The sequence below is a fragment of the Pelodiscus sinensis genome, chromosome 3, assembly GCF_049634645.1.
Source record: "Pelodiscus sinensis isolate JC-2024 chromosome 3, ASM4963464v1, whole genome shotgun sequence".
Taxonomy (NCBI): domain Eukaryota; kingdom Metazoa; phylum Chordata; order Testudines; family Trionychidae; genus Pelodiscus; species Pelodiscus sinensis.
The window spans coordinates 54158139-54175727 of record NC_134713.1 but is presented as its reverse complement, the minus strand read 5'-3'; the positions used below and the strand labels follow the sequence as shown (position 1 = coordinate 54175727).

Genomic DNA, 17589 nt, shown 5'->3' with positions numbered 1-17589 from the left:
AGAGGCCCTGCAGCCTCATGTACCCAGAACTTTCCTGCTCTTCCTCTTCCCCTGACTACCAGGGAGCCAGGGAAAAGTGTGCAGCCTGCGGGCCTTCATCTTACTCCCAGCTGCCCACTGGAAGAGCAGAGGAGTACTTCACACAATCTGCACACATCTGTTGCTCCCTGATCCTCAGGAAAAGAGGAAGAGTGGCACTGGCAGCGACCCGGTATGTGTGGATGCCCAAGCAAAACGGTGCCCTTGTCCCCCCTGCACTCACCCCACCCCTCCCCGCCCTTATTCATGAATCCCCCAAATCCTCCTGCCGAGCCCCCCACACCCTCAGCTCCCTGTGCCCAGCCCTCAATCTTGCACCTCTCACATTCCCCTTCCCCCCCCGTCCTTGTGCCTGAGTTCCCCAAACCTCCCTGCCCTGAGCCCCCCACACCCTCAGCTCATGTGCCCAGCCCTCAATCTTGCACCTCTCACATTCCCCTGCCCCGCCCCCCCGTCCTTGTGCCTGAGCCCCCCAAACCTCCCCGCCCTGAGCCCCCCACACCCTCAGCTCCTTGCCCTGCTTCCTGCCCCTCCCCAGCCCGCTGCCCCATGATGCACGTGGCATGAAGGAGCCGGATACAGCAAAATCCTCCCCACGCCCAGCGGGAGAGACTCCGTGGGCCCCCGCCACCAGCCCCGAGAAGCTGCCATCACCAAAGATGGCGGCTCAGGGGGTAGCTCGTGACTGGGCGGCAGCGCGGCGGAGGCAGCTTCCGCCCGGCTGCAGTCACGTGGCCGCGGCCGGCCGCCCCGGGCCCCCCTGGCTGCAGAGCCCTGGCCGGGACTCGGGTCCACTTCGCGGTGGCGACGGGCGGGCTGTCGCTGGGCGCGATGCGGCCGCCGGCGGAGCCCGAGGACGGGACGGACCGCACCCCGCTGCTGGGCGAGTCCCAGCCCGGCCCAGGTGAGAGGGGCTGAGTCAGCAGCTGCCCGGGGCTCCCCTGCGGGCGGCGCGTCTGGCGGCCTCCCCGCGTTGCTAGGGCGCGGCCGGCGGCAGCTTGGCGGAGCAGGGAGCCCAGGGACTGAGGGGTCCCCCCGATCCGTTCCGCCGGCCCCGGAGAGCGGCTGCGATGCCCTGGCCCCTGCTGAGCCACCCGCCAGTGCCCCGGGACAGGGCGGACCCAGGCGCCTCCTCTGCTGTAACCTCCCCTCTGTCACGGGGCTGGCCACCGGGCGGGACGGAGGCTCCCGCGGGGTCCGAGCCCCGTTATCCCGCCGGCTGCTAAAAGTCCCTTTTAGGGAACTGGGATTTTCCGCAGTGCCCCCAATTATTTGTAAAGGGTTGAGCATTTCTCCTCCCCCCACTCTCCTCCGTCTGAATCTCTGGTCCTTCTGCACAATTAACTGGTTGCTACGGGAGTATTATATTGTGAGTGATGTATACAGGTTAAGTAAAAAGAATAGGGCGGGGAAACTAAATCACAGGTAATTTTAAAGACTGAGGCAGGAGAAGTAAATCAGTGCTGATCTTTAACAGTCTCATTATTATTTCTCATTATTTATTTAAAACTGATAGCTCCTTAGAGACCCCAGGCTTTGTGTTGTGTATTGTACAAATATGTGGTACAAGACAGTCTCTGCACCAAATAATATACATCCCTGGGCCCTGATCCTGTAAAGATTTACATGTATGCCTAATTTTAAGTGCAAAGGTGGTTATGTGGATGTAAAGTTAAGTACATGTATAAGTCATTGTGGGATCAAGTCTTGACCTTAGCACAACTGGTGGAAAAAGCAAGCAAATAGATTTCAAGAGAAGAGGAAGTTAACAAAACTGGGAAAAAAAACAACCCTGATTTTTCAGTTTGTTGGCAGTTTCAGAAAGTGGAAGGAAAAAATTGGAACTCTGTGATGGTATGCGCCTTTCTGCCATCTCTTGGCAGAGTTCCACAAGTTGACTGAAAAAATAATTTATTTTGTTTCTTTTAAATCTGCTGCCTATACATTAATTGGGTGCACTTCTTGTGTTATGTTAGTGAAGAAATAAATCGCATTTCCTTATTCTATTTTTCCACACCATTCATGATTTTCTAGGCCTCTAACATATCCCCTTACCCTTTAGTCATTTCTTTTCCAAACTGAAAAGTCCCAGTCATGTTAATCTCTCCTCATATGGAAGCTGTTCCTTACCCCTAATCATTTCTGTTCCTTTTCTGTACTTTTTCCAAATACAATTTATCTGCTCTACCACAGGCGTCCACAAGAAAAGCCTGGTCTGCTGGGGGGGGCACACTAGCTGCGCCCCCCCCCCCCCCCCCAGCAGACCAGGGAGACACGGGCGGCGGGACCGCCCAGATGCGCCACGGTCCTGCCGCCCGCATCCTCCGCGGCTTTGCTCCGCGTCTCCCTGGTCTGCCGGGAGCCTCCCCCCAGACCCCCCCCCCAGCAGACCAGGGAGATGCGGAGCCGTTTTTTCACCCCGGAGGACACGGGCGGCGGGACTGTGGCGCGTCTGGGCGGTCCCGCCGCCCGCGTCCTCCGGGGTGAGAAAAGCCCCGTTCGTAAGTACGGATTCGACATAAGTCAGATTCGCATAACTCGGGGACTGCCTGTATGTCTCTTATTGTCTTTTATCTATTCCTTTCCTAATGATTCCCAATATTGTGTTAGCTTTTTAGTTTTTAGACTACCACTGCACATTGAACAGATGATTTCAGGGAACTATTATCCCCACTGATTCCAAGATCTCTTTCTTGAGTGGTAACAGCTATTTTAAACCCCATCATTTTTTTATGTATAGTTGGGATTCTATTTTTCCGAGTGCATTACTTTGCACTTAGCACTGAATGACTCCTGCCCTTGTGTTGCCCAATCACCCAATTTTGTGAGATCCCTTTGTAACTCTTTGGATTAGTCACTGTTCACCCCATTTCAAGAACATTTGTAAGTTGAACAGCAGTGGTCCAAATGCAGAAACAAACTCCATGCTCCAAAGGCAAAGCCGCAAGCAGAACAAATTCTGTTGCAGTTAAGACCTGCCTCTGGAGTCAGGGCTAGGGATGTTAATGATCGGTTATTTTATTAGTCGAGTAGTCAATGGAATTTCCATCCACTAGTCGACAGGCATGTCCGCATTTCTCCTTTGAAATGTACAAGAGCCCCTATTGAGCCATCACTGTAAGCAGAAGAAAGTTACTTTATTTCTGTAAAAGAACTTTGGGAGATCTAGTAAACAAAACAGATTCTGTGAAAGAGAGTAAGGGACAAAAAGAGATAGAGTCAATTATGGACAGTGTTTCTTTCCTGGATTCACTTAACATGTTAAAGAGTTCTCTCTTAAAAACCTAAGTAAGATGCAGGCAATGACTGAAAATGCTTGTCTTTTTGTTTGTGTGTGAATTATGAAGGAATTCACTTGTAGGAGTTTTGATAAAAGAACTTTACAGACTTATCATTTTCACTTAGCAAATACTTAAGACTTTTCTTTTGATGGGAAGGGGGTTGAAAGTTTAGAATACAGTGCATACTATGATAATGAGGAATCATTAAAACATTTATTCTGTAAATTTTTATCTTCAAATTATGCAAAAGTAAAAAACAGACCACAGGTTGAACCTTTCTAATCTGGGACCGACTGGTCTGGCAACATCTATGGTTTGGCATCCTTTGGGACCCTGTGGTTGGAGCAGTGTGTGTGTGTGGGAGGGGGGACTATGGCAGCAGAATCATAGATGTTGCCAGACCAGAAAACCCCAGTAGCGGAGCCAGATTGACAGCAGGGGTCCAGCGGCCGAGGACCCAGCTGGGGTTGGGAGAGGAGCTGGTCCAAGTGCCCTTGGGTCTTCATTGACCTCCCCTAGCAAACTTCCTGGTTTGGGACCAATCAAGTACAGGGGTGCCAGACCAGGGAGGTCCAACCTGTACCTGCAGGTTAGGAGAAATGTTTTTGGTAATGTTCGGGATATTAATTATGAATTAAACAACCCTGTGTTCTTAAACTCTGTGCAAATATCAATTCTAATTTATAAAAATAAACCTTAAATATAAACACAGGGCCAAGTCCTGCTTATTTAAATGTATGTATACATAGAGTAAATCTGCTGATGACTCCAAATTATTTTGATTTACAGTACACTCATTAATTGAGCACAATTGATTAGATTTCCTAGGGGCCGAGGGGAGGGAATCAGCTAATTGTTACTGTTAAAACAGTCAAATCTAGCCTCATGATTACTGAAAATATTTCATCTCATTTTTTCTTCCAGACCCAAGAAACCATGTAATAGAGTACACATGCAAATACGTTTATCTTAACTGACTGCATTCAGTTCCTTGTGGGCCAAAATTATGGATCTTTTAAACTTGATTGGAATGGCAGTCTCAAAAGAGCAATTTTTCATGGTTACAATGGGAAAATATACACAATATAAAAGAACGTATTACATATCCAAAAACACCCATCCTTACATACCTGCAGAATGTATGTAACAATACCTGATTCATGAGAACATTTGGAGTTACTATTGTCTGTCACATTTATCTCTTGGATAAAAACACTAGATAGTCACCCAAATAAAATATAAGCCTACACTTTGCAACAATCATCCTAACTACTTAACTAAAAAGGGTAACTATGAGGATACTGTTTAGCAATAAAAAGATGGTTAGAATTAATCAACGCTGTTGCCACAATGTATGTTTAACAGGAATTTTTAAACATATTTCTAGGTAACTGAGTTTTAAAAGGCCCTACATATTGGTTTCACATGCTCCAGAGCCATGACTTCAGATGCTGTAGATAATATAATTCACCCAACAGCAGAAAGATGGGAGGTCACAGTATTTACGAGAAGTGAAAAAATGAATAAAGAGTTTCTAATAAATATTTCAATCTTATTCCAGCATGCACTTTGATAGCAATCTACAAGCCACAGCAAAACTCTTTTGTAAGGAAAAAAACGTGCCAAATTAGCTAACTTATACTCAGGGAGCGTTTTGTTGGTTTTTTTATAAAAAAAGGTATAGATAAGAATCTCTGCACTCAGACCCCACTCAATTTTTGTCATTTATTGCAATTAAAAAAAATTTACTAAAACCAAGTTTCTCCAATGACTGAGTTATAAATTTTATTCAAAATATTGTTCCAAAATCTGTTATATATGAAAAAACCGCCTCCTACAGCTCCCAGAAGGGTGAGGGCCTGAAGAACTTTGCAAAGGAAGGGGCTATGTTTGTTTTAATTTTAGAAAGTATTTGCTTTTGAGGGTTATTGATCAGAGTGTGGTTGGTTGCTTCAATATTCAAAAGAGTATTAATATCGTTGATATTCTTAGTTAAATAATTTTTTCTTACAACAGTGATATTGTGCAATAAAGGGAAACTGTTAAATGCTTACGGTTTCCAGTCCATTTTTACATTATTTAATAAAATATATATCGGCTAATAGGGCAAGTGAGGGGAGGGGTCTAGACCCATTCTGGGCACCACCAAAAATTATACAAACCTGCCGCCCCTGGCACTCAGCTGTGTGGGGCAGCCACTTTGAATGCTGAGGTGGCGTTCAAAGGGACAGTGCTGCACAGCTGAGCTTGGGATCAGCCGTGTGGCACTACTGCTTTGAAGTACTCCCTGTTTTCCCCCCCCTCCCCTTGCTGTCTCCCTCTGATAGAGGCAGTGGGGGGTCGGGGTGATCGACTAGTCAACTATCTGATAAGCATTTGCTTATCAGATACTTGACTAGTCCAGTGTTTCTCAACAGTGGTACAGGTATCCTTAGGGTTACTTGAGGGCAGTTTGGGGAGTACATCAACACAACTGAAATTTGAAGATAACTGAATTTTTGTTTTAAGTTTTACAGCGTTTTATTATTTTTGTGCTTTTTACATCCAAAAATTTCATCGTCTGCCTGGCTACGATTAAGTTGTTTAAACAAATGTATTGCAATCGTAGAAAAAAAATTGTGTGTGTCTGAAAACTGTAAGTACTGAGGGTATTTATTTATTTATTTAGAAAAAGGGGTACTTTATTTAAAAAAAAAGTTGAGAAACACTGGACTAGTCCTTAACATCCTTAGTCAGGGCATGCAGCTTTAAACATCCCTCAAATATGAAATCCAGGGGTTCCAACGTCAGGTGAGGATATTATACCCCCACCCCCAGTAAATGGCACCCTTGCCTGCAGGCCAGATCCAGACCCAGCTTGCTTTGATCAGACCCATGAGATTCGAGGCTCCCCCACCTGCTACTGGAAGCCAGTACTACTAATATGCTATCTGCAGTGTCCCTATGTGTCTGGAGTGTTAGCTCCCTGCTGGGTGGGAGGTGAGCTCTGAGTCTCAGAGACCACATGAAGAAAAGTCAAGGGCTGGATCCAGCTTGCAGGCCATAGGTTCCCCATCCCTGCCTTAAACTTTATAGATTTCATGAGGAAAATAAGTATTTCTCAAATTGTGAGTCCTGATCCGAAAGGGAGTTGCAGGGTGGTCGGAAGGGGGGTTTATGATATTGCCACTTCTGTGCTGCCTTCAGAGCTGGACAACCAGAGAGTGGTTGCTGCTGACTGAGGGTCCAGCTCTGCAGAGAGCAATGAAGAAGTAAGAGTGGCAGTACTATATCATGACATCCTTACCTCCACACTACCGCTGGCAGCAGCTCTGCCTTCAAAGCTGGACTCCTGGCCAGCAGCCACCGCTGTCCGGCTGCCCAAATCTGAAGGCAGCGTTGCCAGCAGCAACAGCACAGAAGTACTGCAACCCCCTCTTACAATAACCTTGCAACCCCTGCACATCTCCTTTTTGGATCAGAATCCCTACAATTACGACACTGTGATATTTCAGATTTAAATAGCTGAAATCATGAAATTTACCAGTTTAAAAATCCTTTGACTGTGAAATTGATCAAAATGGACCATGAATTTAGTAGTGCCCTACTTGTGGTAGAAGTTAGTTGTAAAGAGGATTGGTAATTGTTTTGCAGCTTTTGTGACAAGGAGTGGTGGTAGTTCCACCCATAAGGCATGCGTGGAAGAAAGCATGTTGCTCATAGGAGCAGCAGATGCTTGTGGCTTTCTACTTGTCAGTTGTTAAAGCAATACATTCTTAGGCTTGCACAATGTGCCATGCTCTCATTTGAGCGGCTCACCTCACCCACAAGAACAAATACAATAGTACAATATCCTTAAACTGAAAAAGTATCTAGGAATTTTCTGTACAGACTGTCCTCCTTAAAAAAGAGGGGGAGGAGACTATTTAAACATGGTTTTGAAAGCAACAGAGGTGGGAGCTGAAGGGTCTGATCAAGGTAAGGAATTGAACTTCATGTGTGTCTGTGTTGGACCCTGCAGTAGCCTTTTTCTTGTTCATAATCATTTTGAAAGGTGTGAGGAGAGTGAGATGTATCTTAGAAAAGTAAGTTTTGAACTTTCTAAGCCTTGACTAACTGATCGAGCATTCTCTAATAATGTATCTACCTGTTGATATCTCTGATAAACAAAATAGATGGTGAGCAATGTACTGTATGGTGGAGTCGTGTTTATTAGGTCACCTTAATTTCTTGGATTTTTGTACAGTACATTCATTTTCCAGACTTTATTTCTTAAGGAAGCGTAATAAAAATTCCAATTAATCTACATCTCCAATGGAGTGTTAGATCATAAAGTCATGAAGCTTCCATTACTATTATTTGTTTAACCTTTCTATTAACCATGATGTCTAAATAGATTTAGCCATAATTGTATTCATTCTTTGGAAACTGTCTCATAATAACCAATGGCTTTCAAAGCAATTTAAGAGAGGATAAAGTTGCTTGACTAGTTTTGCACACTGAGGACTTCTTGATCTTACTTAAAAGTTAGATGTACCTCTTCCAAATACTGTTTAAAAACAAGATTTTCAGAGTTATCACACCCTGTTAAAGATGGACCTGTGTTTCTTTTGCATAGGGTTTTTATGTAATTTAAATTTTTATGTGTCGAAAAATAAGTGCTTAGCATATACACAAGCATAGGATTTTAAGCTGGTGGTCATCAGTCTATACTTAAATTTCAAGTGCATTGCTGGTAAAATGTCTATTAGTTCCAGATTTAGTTCAGCAGTAGAAATCCCATTCTCCTATAACCTTTTACAAATCCAACCTAATCCTTATTTGTTTTTAAAACTCCTTGAAATGTCTGTCTGTAAACACTGGGCATCAGTTCAGATTTCTTTAGCAAAGTAGCATTATATTTCCCTCCTATGTGTTCAGATTTCTTTGAATCCGTCTGATAATACTAAACTTACCCAGGAAGCAGTGTATGCCCTGATATGTCTGCAGAGCAGATTGTTTTCTCTTAGTGTCATGCTCATAGTATAATTTTAGTTATTCACCAGAGTAATCCATTGCTTCTGAGTAGCAAGGTGTCTGGATCCTGTTCTTGCTCTGTTGCATTTAATTCTGCAAATGTTGCTTTGAAAGTCTAGCCACACAACAGTTCATTTTCAACTCTTGACTATGTTCCCCATTCTCTCTGACTAAGTCCCTGTTCTGGCTTAATCTCCATGCTTTTAAATGTTAGTGATTTTGGCATCAGTTCAATTTACTTTTAAAGATGTGCATCTTAGAATTCATTCTTAACATTTATTTTATTCTGTAGCGGATGTTTTTAATTGATCCATAATAAAATTTTTCACAGATGTTTTTATCTCGTCTGGATTTCCTACCAAAATATCTGTTTGAATGTGTGTGTTTGTGTGGGTTTTTTTTAATGGGTGTGCTTTAAATTGTATTCATTCATGTCTTTTATCTCCGCATTTATCAGCTGTTTTGTTTCTGGCACTGTCATTACTCTAGTCTAGTAGTCTAGTTCATAAACAGAGTTTATTGTTGTTGAATTATCTGGAGCAGGGGTAGGCAATAATGCAACAGGGGTAGGCAATAATTTTCAAAATGCAACAAAGTATCTCTAGGTCAGACATCCAATGCACTAATACACTTGCTGTTTTCTGATTTGCATGGTCTCCAGCGACTTCTGCTTTCATCAGGAACCCTTTCCACTAGAGCTGGGAAGCCAGGTAGCCTTGGTCAAGTTCATTTCTAAGTCACATTTCATTGCACCCAGGCAATTTGCCTAATTAGCAAATTTTTATTGTATAAAATAAGAAAGTGAATATTAGATTTTTTAATCTAATTTCCATGTATATTGAAATTAAATAGTCTAACTTTTATGAATATATAGTTAGTATATTAAAGTATATTGATTGTATTTAAAGTATTCAATCTAATAACTAAAAATGTTCTCATATTTATAAATTGTATATAATTTGCTCTGTCTCTCTTAAAGAAGGTGATTAGTTCCCAATTTCCATAGTGCACAGAGCAAAAAAAAAATTGTTATCTGGTTTATTGGGGTTGCACTATTTGAACTGTTGGAGTTACCTTTTGATCTATAAATGAGAAGGTCAGAGTGTAGCAAATGAGAGAGCTTCACTTTGCTGATCCAAATGATACATTTTTACTACTCTTCGATCCCATCAACTTGGAGAACATGTGCTGAATTTTCCTGGGTCACATTTCAGTTCTGTTGTGCTATGTTCTATTTATAGAATCACATTAGTACAAGTAGTGTGAAAGGCAATCAAATAAATCCCATTTATCAGCTTGCAGATCCAAGTCTGAGTTCAGTGCAGAGTTAGAAATCTCACCTTGTTATAGACTCTATAATATAGAGTACTATCCAAGCCAAAATTTGACCTGGAATCTGTAGAAATGTGACAACCATGGAACCCTAAGTGGCCATTCTACAATATCACTTCAAGAGTATCTCTTAAGTCACAAATAGAAAAAGACTACTGCACACATTTCAAAGTATATACCGTAACACCTTGCCACTAATCTTGTTTTCTTATTGTGAAGCTTCAGTTTGAATAATCATGTTTCAGAAGACCACTTGAAACCGCTGTAACCATACTACTAAATCCCTTTTGTAAAAACCATGCACCATATTTATACTTGAGGTTCAGACTTTTGACTGATACATATTTATACTTTTAACTGCCAAGAGATATAGGAGAGTTACAACACTTATATGGGTTAGGGATATAAAAAGTCATTTAAATAAGAAACCATTCAACTGCTAAAAATCCTAACAGGCTATGTCTAGACTATGCTCTATTTTCGAAAGAGGATATGCAATATCCGTGGGAATTTGCATATCTTCTTCCGATCTCACTTTCAAAAGCGGAGCTATCAAAAGTGAAAGTAGTCTGGACACGGTTTCTTTGGGGGGAACCCCTTTTAAAAAAAACGCTCTTCCTTAAAAAAGGAGATTTACAGGGTTTTTTCGAAAAAGGGTTTTTTTCCCCAAAAAATAATGCGTCCAGACTGCTTATCTTCTTCCGATCTCACTTTCAAAAGCAGAGCTTTTGAAAGTGAAAGTAAATTCCCACAGAATTTGCATATCCTCTCTTGAAAATAGAGCATAGTTTAGACATACCCTATGCATATTGCAGACTCTGAAGTATAAAGCTTAAATTAAGAGCCTGCAGTGAAGCCTTCCTGGGAGCAAGAGCTGCCAGCTCTGCTTTCAGGGAGGCTTTGCTGCTGGCTCCCTGGGAGTGGGGCTGGCAGCTCGTGCTGGCCCAGCTCCCACGGAGCCAGCATGTTACCTGCAGCTGGGGATCAAGTGGACCTGTCACAGACAGGGGCTGCTCCAGCCAGCTTGTGAGACCCTGGGCAGGAGCTGGTGGGTAGGGACCTGCTCCAGCCCCTACTGGATAACTATTTACACCCCTAGTATGGGTCAGCAGGGAACTAGATCAAAATCTTATTTTCCCAACCCATTCAGTCACTCAATATGTAAAATACATTTTTGGGGTAAATAAACCATGTTGTCTGTCTTTTTATTCATAATTATTATGACTAAAATGCTTTTAACTCTTTTGTGTAGCATGTAACTTAAATATCTTGTGTTTCAGTGCCTACATGCTGCTCTGCTCGCTACAATTTAGCATTATTGGCCTTTTTTGGATTCTTCCTGCTTTATGCATTACGTGTGAATCTAAGCGTTGCTCTTGTAGACATGGTAGAGCCTGATTCAAGTTTAACAAAGAATACAACTTCCCAGGTGTGTCCAGAACATTCTTCTACCCTAAACATCCCTCGGAATACAACGGTAGGCTTAAATATATATTTTCTAAAATATGTGACATTATTTTCAACAGCATGTTGCAACTGAGTTTGATGTTTCTAGAGGAGGGAGGCACAGTTTCATTTTTGTATTTTTTACCGTCAGGCCTTCTCAAATATAGATTGGGTCTGTTAGAGCTATTCTGAGATCTAAGATGTTTAGATGAACAGTGTTCTGCTGTCCTAAAGGACAAGACTATTACATCCTTCTAAAATATACTTTGCAGAATGGCTACACTGACCTTGTAGGTTTAATATGACTCACTCTGCATAGTGTGTGAGAAGAGGACATTCTCTATTGTTGTATCTGCATCAGATCAATTGAGAACTCATTGTCTCTGCCATATTATGAAGCTGCATCTGTTTTTTCATAGTCTTCACTTTCTGTGAAATGTTGTTTATATCTTTACTGCATGCATAATCTTTATTTCCTCGCTCACAGTTCTGGCTGGTTCTTCGTAGCTATCCTGTTTCTTTCCTTCCCTCTCTCTGACCTTTGAAACTACTCTCCCTGATCTATTTCTAATAGACTTTGACTTTGTTTCTATTCTCCCTGGAACACCTGTTTGCCAAGCCATCTCTCTCCCCTGAAGCTCTTCCTTGAAACTTTGTCATTTCCTATGAAAAATGAATTGATTATTTAAAAAAAAAAAAAAAAAGTTGAGGGCCCGGAAGATGTATGCATGTCTTAACTGGCAACTGTGCATCTAATTAGGGTAAAACTCATCCTGACTTTCCTTTTTCACCTTTTTAGCTCATTTAGGACTTGCTTGTTGAGTCTAATCTGAATTTAGACCAGAAGCTACTTGGGACAGGCACCAGATCCCTCCTTGTTTCTGTGAAGTGCCTGACAATGCACCTGGATGCTCAGAATTAATTAATGCTGATGCAGAACTTTTATCTCTGATGTTCTCCAAAACCACTTTCTCTACTGTGCCCTTCCCATCTCTTACATTTCTACCTATAAACTTCACAACTTTGGTCTCTGCTTTTACCTGTCCTCCAGTCTTCTGTTAAGATTATCTTCCCATTTCTGCTACACTAATCTCCTCGCAGCAGTGCATTTTTCTCTTTTCTTGAATGTTATCACAACATTTTTCCCTGAAACTTTGTTACTCCCATATACAACTGTCTGCTTTCCATCTGCTGCCTTTCCTGCCCCCTTTAATCTTTTTGTCTCACCTCTACTTTCTCTTTCTTCTGTGTCTTAGCCTGCTTCAAGCCATAATGCAATGCCTGTTCCAAAAAATGTCTGCCTAAATAAAGGCTAAGTGAGTAAAATCCAAGATGAAAGGTATAGAGACTCTCATGGACCAAAACTTAATTATATTCTTTATCTGATGTAAAGTATTGTACAATGTAGAAAGAGAGCTAGTTAAGCTCTTTTTTTTTTCTTTTTTTTTCCTCCTTCAGGGGAAAAAGTATTCTTGGGATGCAGATACTCAAGGATGGATCCTTGGTTCTTTTTTCTATGGCTACATCATTACTCAGATTCCTGGTGGATATCTTGCACGTAAAATAGGAGGGAAGCTGCTGCTGGGGTGTGGCATCCTGAGTACCGCTGTCTTCACTCTGTTCACCCCCTTAGCAGCAGACCTGGGGGTTGGATACTTGATAGCAGTCAGAGCCTTGGAGGGGCTTGGAGAGGTAATGGTGTTCATTGTCTTGGAACAGTGGTCTCTAACCCTTTTAAGCATGAGATAACTTTTTGAATTTGTGCAATCCAAACCCAAATACCATTGCCCTGCCACCTTTGTGCCCCTTCTCTGAGGCTGCCCCTTCCTGCTGACTCCATCCTTCCTTCCCCATCCTCACTCACTTTCACCAGGCTGGGGCAGCAGGTTGGGGTGCAAGCTCTGGTCTTGGATTAAGGGATTTGGAGTGTGAGAGGGGCTCTGAGCTGAGCTTGGGGCAGGCAGTTGGGGTATTGGAGGGGGTTGTAGGTGCAGGCTCTGGGAGGGCATTTGGATGCAGGAGTGCTCGGGGATAAGGCAAGGGGTTGGGGTACAGGAGGGGGCTCATGACTGGGGTAGAGTTTCAGGATGTGGGTTCCAACTGAGCGCTGCTTACCTCAGGTGGCTCGTGGGTGGTGGTGCAGTGGGGATAAGGCAGGCTTGCCCTGGCCCTGCACCACTCCTAAAAGCAGACAGCAAACTCCATCCCAAATCCTGTGGTGTCCCTTCTCTGCTCTTTGGAAATAGGATACAGAGTGGGAGGGGGCACCTTGACATCAGCACCCGCCTCTTCCTCCCCTGCCTTGCACAGAAAGCAGGAGGCTTCTGAGGGGACAGTTCCAAGGCAAAGGACAGGAGATGCACAACGGTGGGGGGAGGGGAAGCCGAAGTGCCCACACTCGATGCTTCTTTGCTAAACTAGGGCTGTAAGCTACTAGTCAACTACCCGATAAGCCTAGTCACTTCCTTTCTCCCACCACCGGCAGCTCTGTATCAGAGGCACCAAGTGTGGGGGAGCAGAAGCCAGTGCTGTGAGGAACTGGTTTAAAAGCGCCCTCTCCACAGGATGATGCAGCAGGGGAGGCAGAGGCACAGCAGGGGAAATGGCACAAGGGGGACCTGATTGCTACGCCTCTCCCTTTGAATGTACAAGAGCCACCCGCAGCTCTTGTACTTTTCAAAGGGAGAGGCACAGCACCTCTGCCGTTGAAATATACAAGAGCCATGGAAATTCCATCAACTACTCGATTAGCTGATTAATCAAAATTTAACATCCCTAGGCCAAACTGGTTAGTATCACCCATCAGAGGCTGCAAGTAGATCAGTAGATCCAGATCTATTAGCTGGTTACCACTGCCTTAGAATGTGAAAATACCCTTTCAGAATCTGTCTACAATAACTGAGTCTTATGAAGAACATTGTCATTGATAACTAGAGGGCCACATTTTTGTGGAGAGCCATCATTCTGATGTGTGAAGGAAGGAATATCAATAAACTGCTTAATTTTACTTCTACTTTCATTGAACAACTTTTTTAAAAATCCTCCCTCCTATTAATTTACAATCACCTGCATAGTTGGGGTGAGGAATGGGTCTCATCTTGTATTAACTCTTAATCAAAATTAAAATAATTCCCTGTATCAAAATAGTTTTGTTTTTCTAGCACAGCAGTTCTTAAACTGTGGGTCAGGATCCCAAAGTGAGTTACAGGGGTTGCATTCCTGTTTTAATGGGGTCACCAGGGCTAGCATTAGCCTTGCCTGGGGCTGAGGCTGAAATCTCCAGCCCTACTGCCTAGAACTGAAGCCCAAAAGCTTCAAGTTACAGGTCCCCTACCAACAGCTGAAGATTTTAGGATTTGGCTTTCCTCTCTTCCTCTTTCTTGTCTTCTACCCCACCCCCAACACCCAAGGTGGCTAGGTTTGGGTGGGCTTAGGCTTCTGTCCCCCCTTCTGGGGTTCCTTATTTATTTTTGTTATCAGAAGGGGTATTGATCTAATGAAATTTGATAATTCCTGTTCTAGCATATGAGAAAACAAGAATTAAAAAGAGGGGTTTTTTTGTACTTTTGCATCCTCATTATGCACAAGGCATTTTCACAAGCAAAAGATTAATTCTGCCTAACTGTCTATTTGCATTTTTTGTCGAATAGCTTCTTGTTGATTCATGAGACTAATAGGTTGTGCTGATGTTCTGAAGTATATGGTTTAATTGAGACATGAACGTTTGAATAAATAAATCTGGAATTACCATATATTGAACAGAATAAAAAATTGTTTTCTAGGGGGTTACGTTTCCTGCTATGCATGCCATGTGGTCATCTTGGGCTCCACCGCTGGAACGCAGCAAGCTCCTTAGCATTTCATATGCAGGTGAAAGAGAATGAAATGTTCAGATTGATAATAGGATTGTACATTTTTAGTTTATCAACAATTTTTAAAACTATTCCCTTATCTAGTTAAAAACATAATTTACCCTCATTACGAGGTATGCTATTTTTGTGCTGTTTCAGTTCTCTTCAGGATAATGATTTAAGAAAATAGCCTATAACAATAAGATGAACGCTCCTTGCTGTCTGCTCCACACATGAAAACACAGTGCAGTACAACTTGTTTTTGTGGTCCTAAATAGGGATGTAAATCCCATTTAATTGGTTAACTGATTAAACATCTTGTTTAATGCCCCAAAGGGTGCCCCACAGGTAGGGCCTGCCGCAGATGGGACCTGCTCCAGCCCAACTAAAGCAGCCCCTGTCCATGGTGGGCCACTACGAAGCTGGTCAGCCTCTTGCCCCCTTAACTGGTAAAAATTCACATTTCTAGTCCTTACATACTTTGACAATTATATTATACATGATGATGCAACAAATTACTGAAAACTATGCTGCAAAGATGCTGTATAATAAATAAACTAATATTTTAAAACCAAGGAGAAAAGAAAGTCACAGGCAAGAGTAAAAACAGAATTCTATGTTAATGTATGTTTTATATGAACCTTGTGTTTTGTTTAATTAGCCAATCTGTGATTGAAACTTTCTTCCAAAGTGAACGTGCACATCTCTTAATATTGCCCTATTTCAGACACATTAATCTGTTTTTACTTTTTAAGCTGTCTGACCAACAGAGCAACACAATGATATCTGCTGGATTCAGATTAGGTTTCGAAAGTGATTTTGTAAGATCAATATTTTGAGGTTCTGTACTGATAGTGTTTAAATGATTCCCAGGTTAGATTGCCTTAGTTTACAAGTACAGGCAGTCCCCGGGTTACGTACAAGATAGGGACCGTAGGTTTTTTCTTAAGTTGAATCTGTATGTAAGTCGGAACTAGCGTCCAGATTCAGCCGCTGCTGAAACTGACCGCCAGTTCTGACTTACATACAGATTCAACTTAAGAACCCCAAGCTTCCCCAAGTCAGCTGCTGCTGAAACTGATGAGCGCTGATTCCAGGAAGCCTGGGGCAGAGCAACTCTGCCTCGGGCTTCCTGTACTCAGCGCTGGTCAGTTTCAGCAGCGGCTGACTTGGGGACGCCTGGGGCAGAGCAGCTGGGGTGGTGCTGGGTTGCTCCAGTCGCACCCCTCGGCGCTACTGGACCAACCCAGCAGCACCCCAGCTGCTCTGCCCCAGGCGTCCTGATACAGCCACTGCTGAAACTGACCAGCAGCGGCTGAATCAGGACCTGGGGCAGAGCAGCTGGGGTGCTGCCGGGTTGGTCCAGTAGTGCCCAGAGCGGGTGCTGCAGGACCAATCCGCAGCGCCCCAGCTGCTCTGCTCCAGGGTCCAAAACAAAAGCCTGGTCTGCTGGGGGGGGGGCACACTATCCGCGCCCCCCCCCCCAGCAGACCAGGGACACGGGGAGCAGAGCAGCAGCGGCAGTGGGGTGCCGCGCCTCTGAGGCTTTGCTCTGGCAAAGTCTCAGAGGCGCGGGACCTTCCCTCCCCCGCCCCCCCCCGCGGCTGCGGCTTCAGTCCCGGTGCCTGTGGTCTGCTGGGGACCGTCCCCAGTAGACCACAGGCACCGGGTCTCAAGCGGCAGCAGCGGCGGTTCCTGCGCTTCTGAGGCTTTGCTCTGGCAAAGCCTCAGAAGCACAGGAACCCGCCTGGTGCCCCTGGTCTGCTGGAGGCGGTCTCCAGCAGACCAGGGGCACTGGAGCAGCTTACGAACGGGGCTTTCTCGCCCCGGAGCTCGCAGGTAGCAATCCGCTACCTCGACCTCCGGGGCGAGAAAGCCCCGTTCGTAAGTGCGGATCCGACATAAGTCGGATCCGCGTAAGTCGGGGACTGCCTGTATGATGATGGCTTTTTCTTACCCCTAACTGCCATATCTTCCATCTGAATCTTGGATTGGAATGTCAAGGAAGGGTCTTTCCTGCTCATAAGACATCACCAGTAATAGGTTTCAACATGAAATTCTTGTTATTTACACAATCCCACTGAAGTTCATAGGGTTTGCCTTGCCTAACTGAGAACAGATGTTGGCCCTACAAATGGAACCTATTTAACAGTTCTGTTGGCTATGGAAATACTATCCAGCTTTCACACTCATAGCTATGGTGCCTTTGTATGGCTATCAGCAGTTAAGACCAGTATAAACTGAATGGGAGAGTCAGTAGATGCAGTCACTTTTCAAAGTAATATTGTGTTTTCAGTTTGCCTCCATTTCACATTTGGAGTCTGCCTATTTATCTGAAATCTGTAATAGGCCAAGAATTCATCTGTTTTTCTCACTCTCTTTCATAGTTCTATGGTGTGTTGAATGGCATGAGACTTTTCTATTCCATTTTTTCGTTCTATTGAAGTAGTTACAGTAATAGTGTTGAACTTCAGTGTCATTCCCAGTAGCTGAAATGACAGCCCTCTAGTGGTGGTGAAAATATTTATCTGCATACTTTCTAATGGTAAACTAGCAATAACAAAATCCTCTGGTAATTCTGACCATTGTTTGTTTTATTGGATCAGCCCATATGCCACTCAAATGTATATTGGCAAATTGAAAAA

General features: G+C 43.7%; 1 protein-coding gene across 4 annotated transcripts in view; it reads left to right on the top strand.

Annotated features, from left to right (window-relative positions):
* The first annotated feature begins 758 nt into the window (after positions 1-758).
* The window catches only part of SLC17A5 (solute carrier family 17 member 5), a 41660-nt gene continuing 24829 nt past the window's right edge, over positions 759-17589 (top strand). For 2 of the 4 annotated variants that reach the window (XM_075923773.1, XM_075923775.1), the window contains exons 1-4: positions 759-943; positions 10928-11124; positions 12552-12785; positions 14876-14963. In XM_075923773.1, coding sequence (XP_075779888.1) covers positions 871-943; positions 10928-11124; positions 12552-12785; positions 14876-14963 — 592 coding nt within the window. In that variant the 5' untranslated portion in view covers positions 759-870. Of the gene's footprint in view, positions 944-2531; positions 7278-8976; positions 9026-10927; positions 11125-12551; positions 12786-14875; positions 14964-17589 lie in introns of those variants that run through there. The other 2 variants (XM_075923774.1, XM_014576937.3) reach the window with 2 other exon arrangements.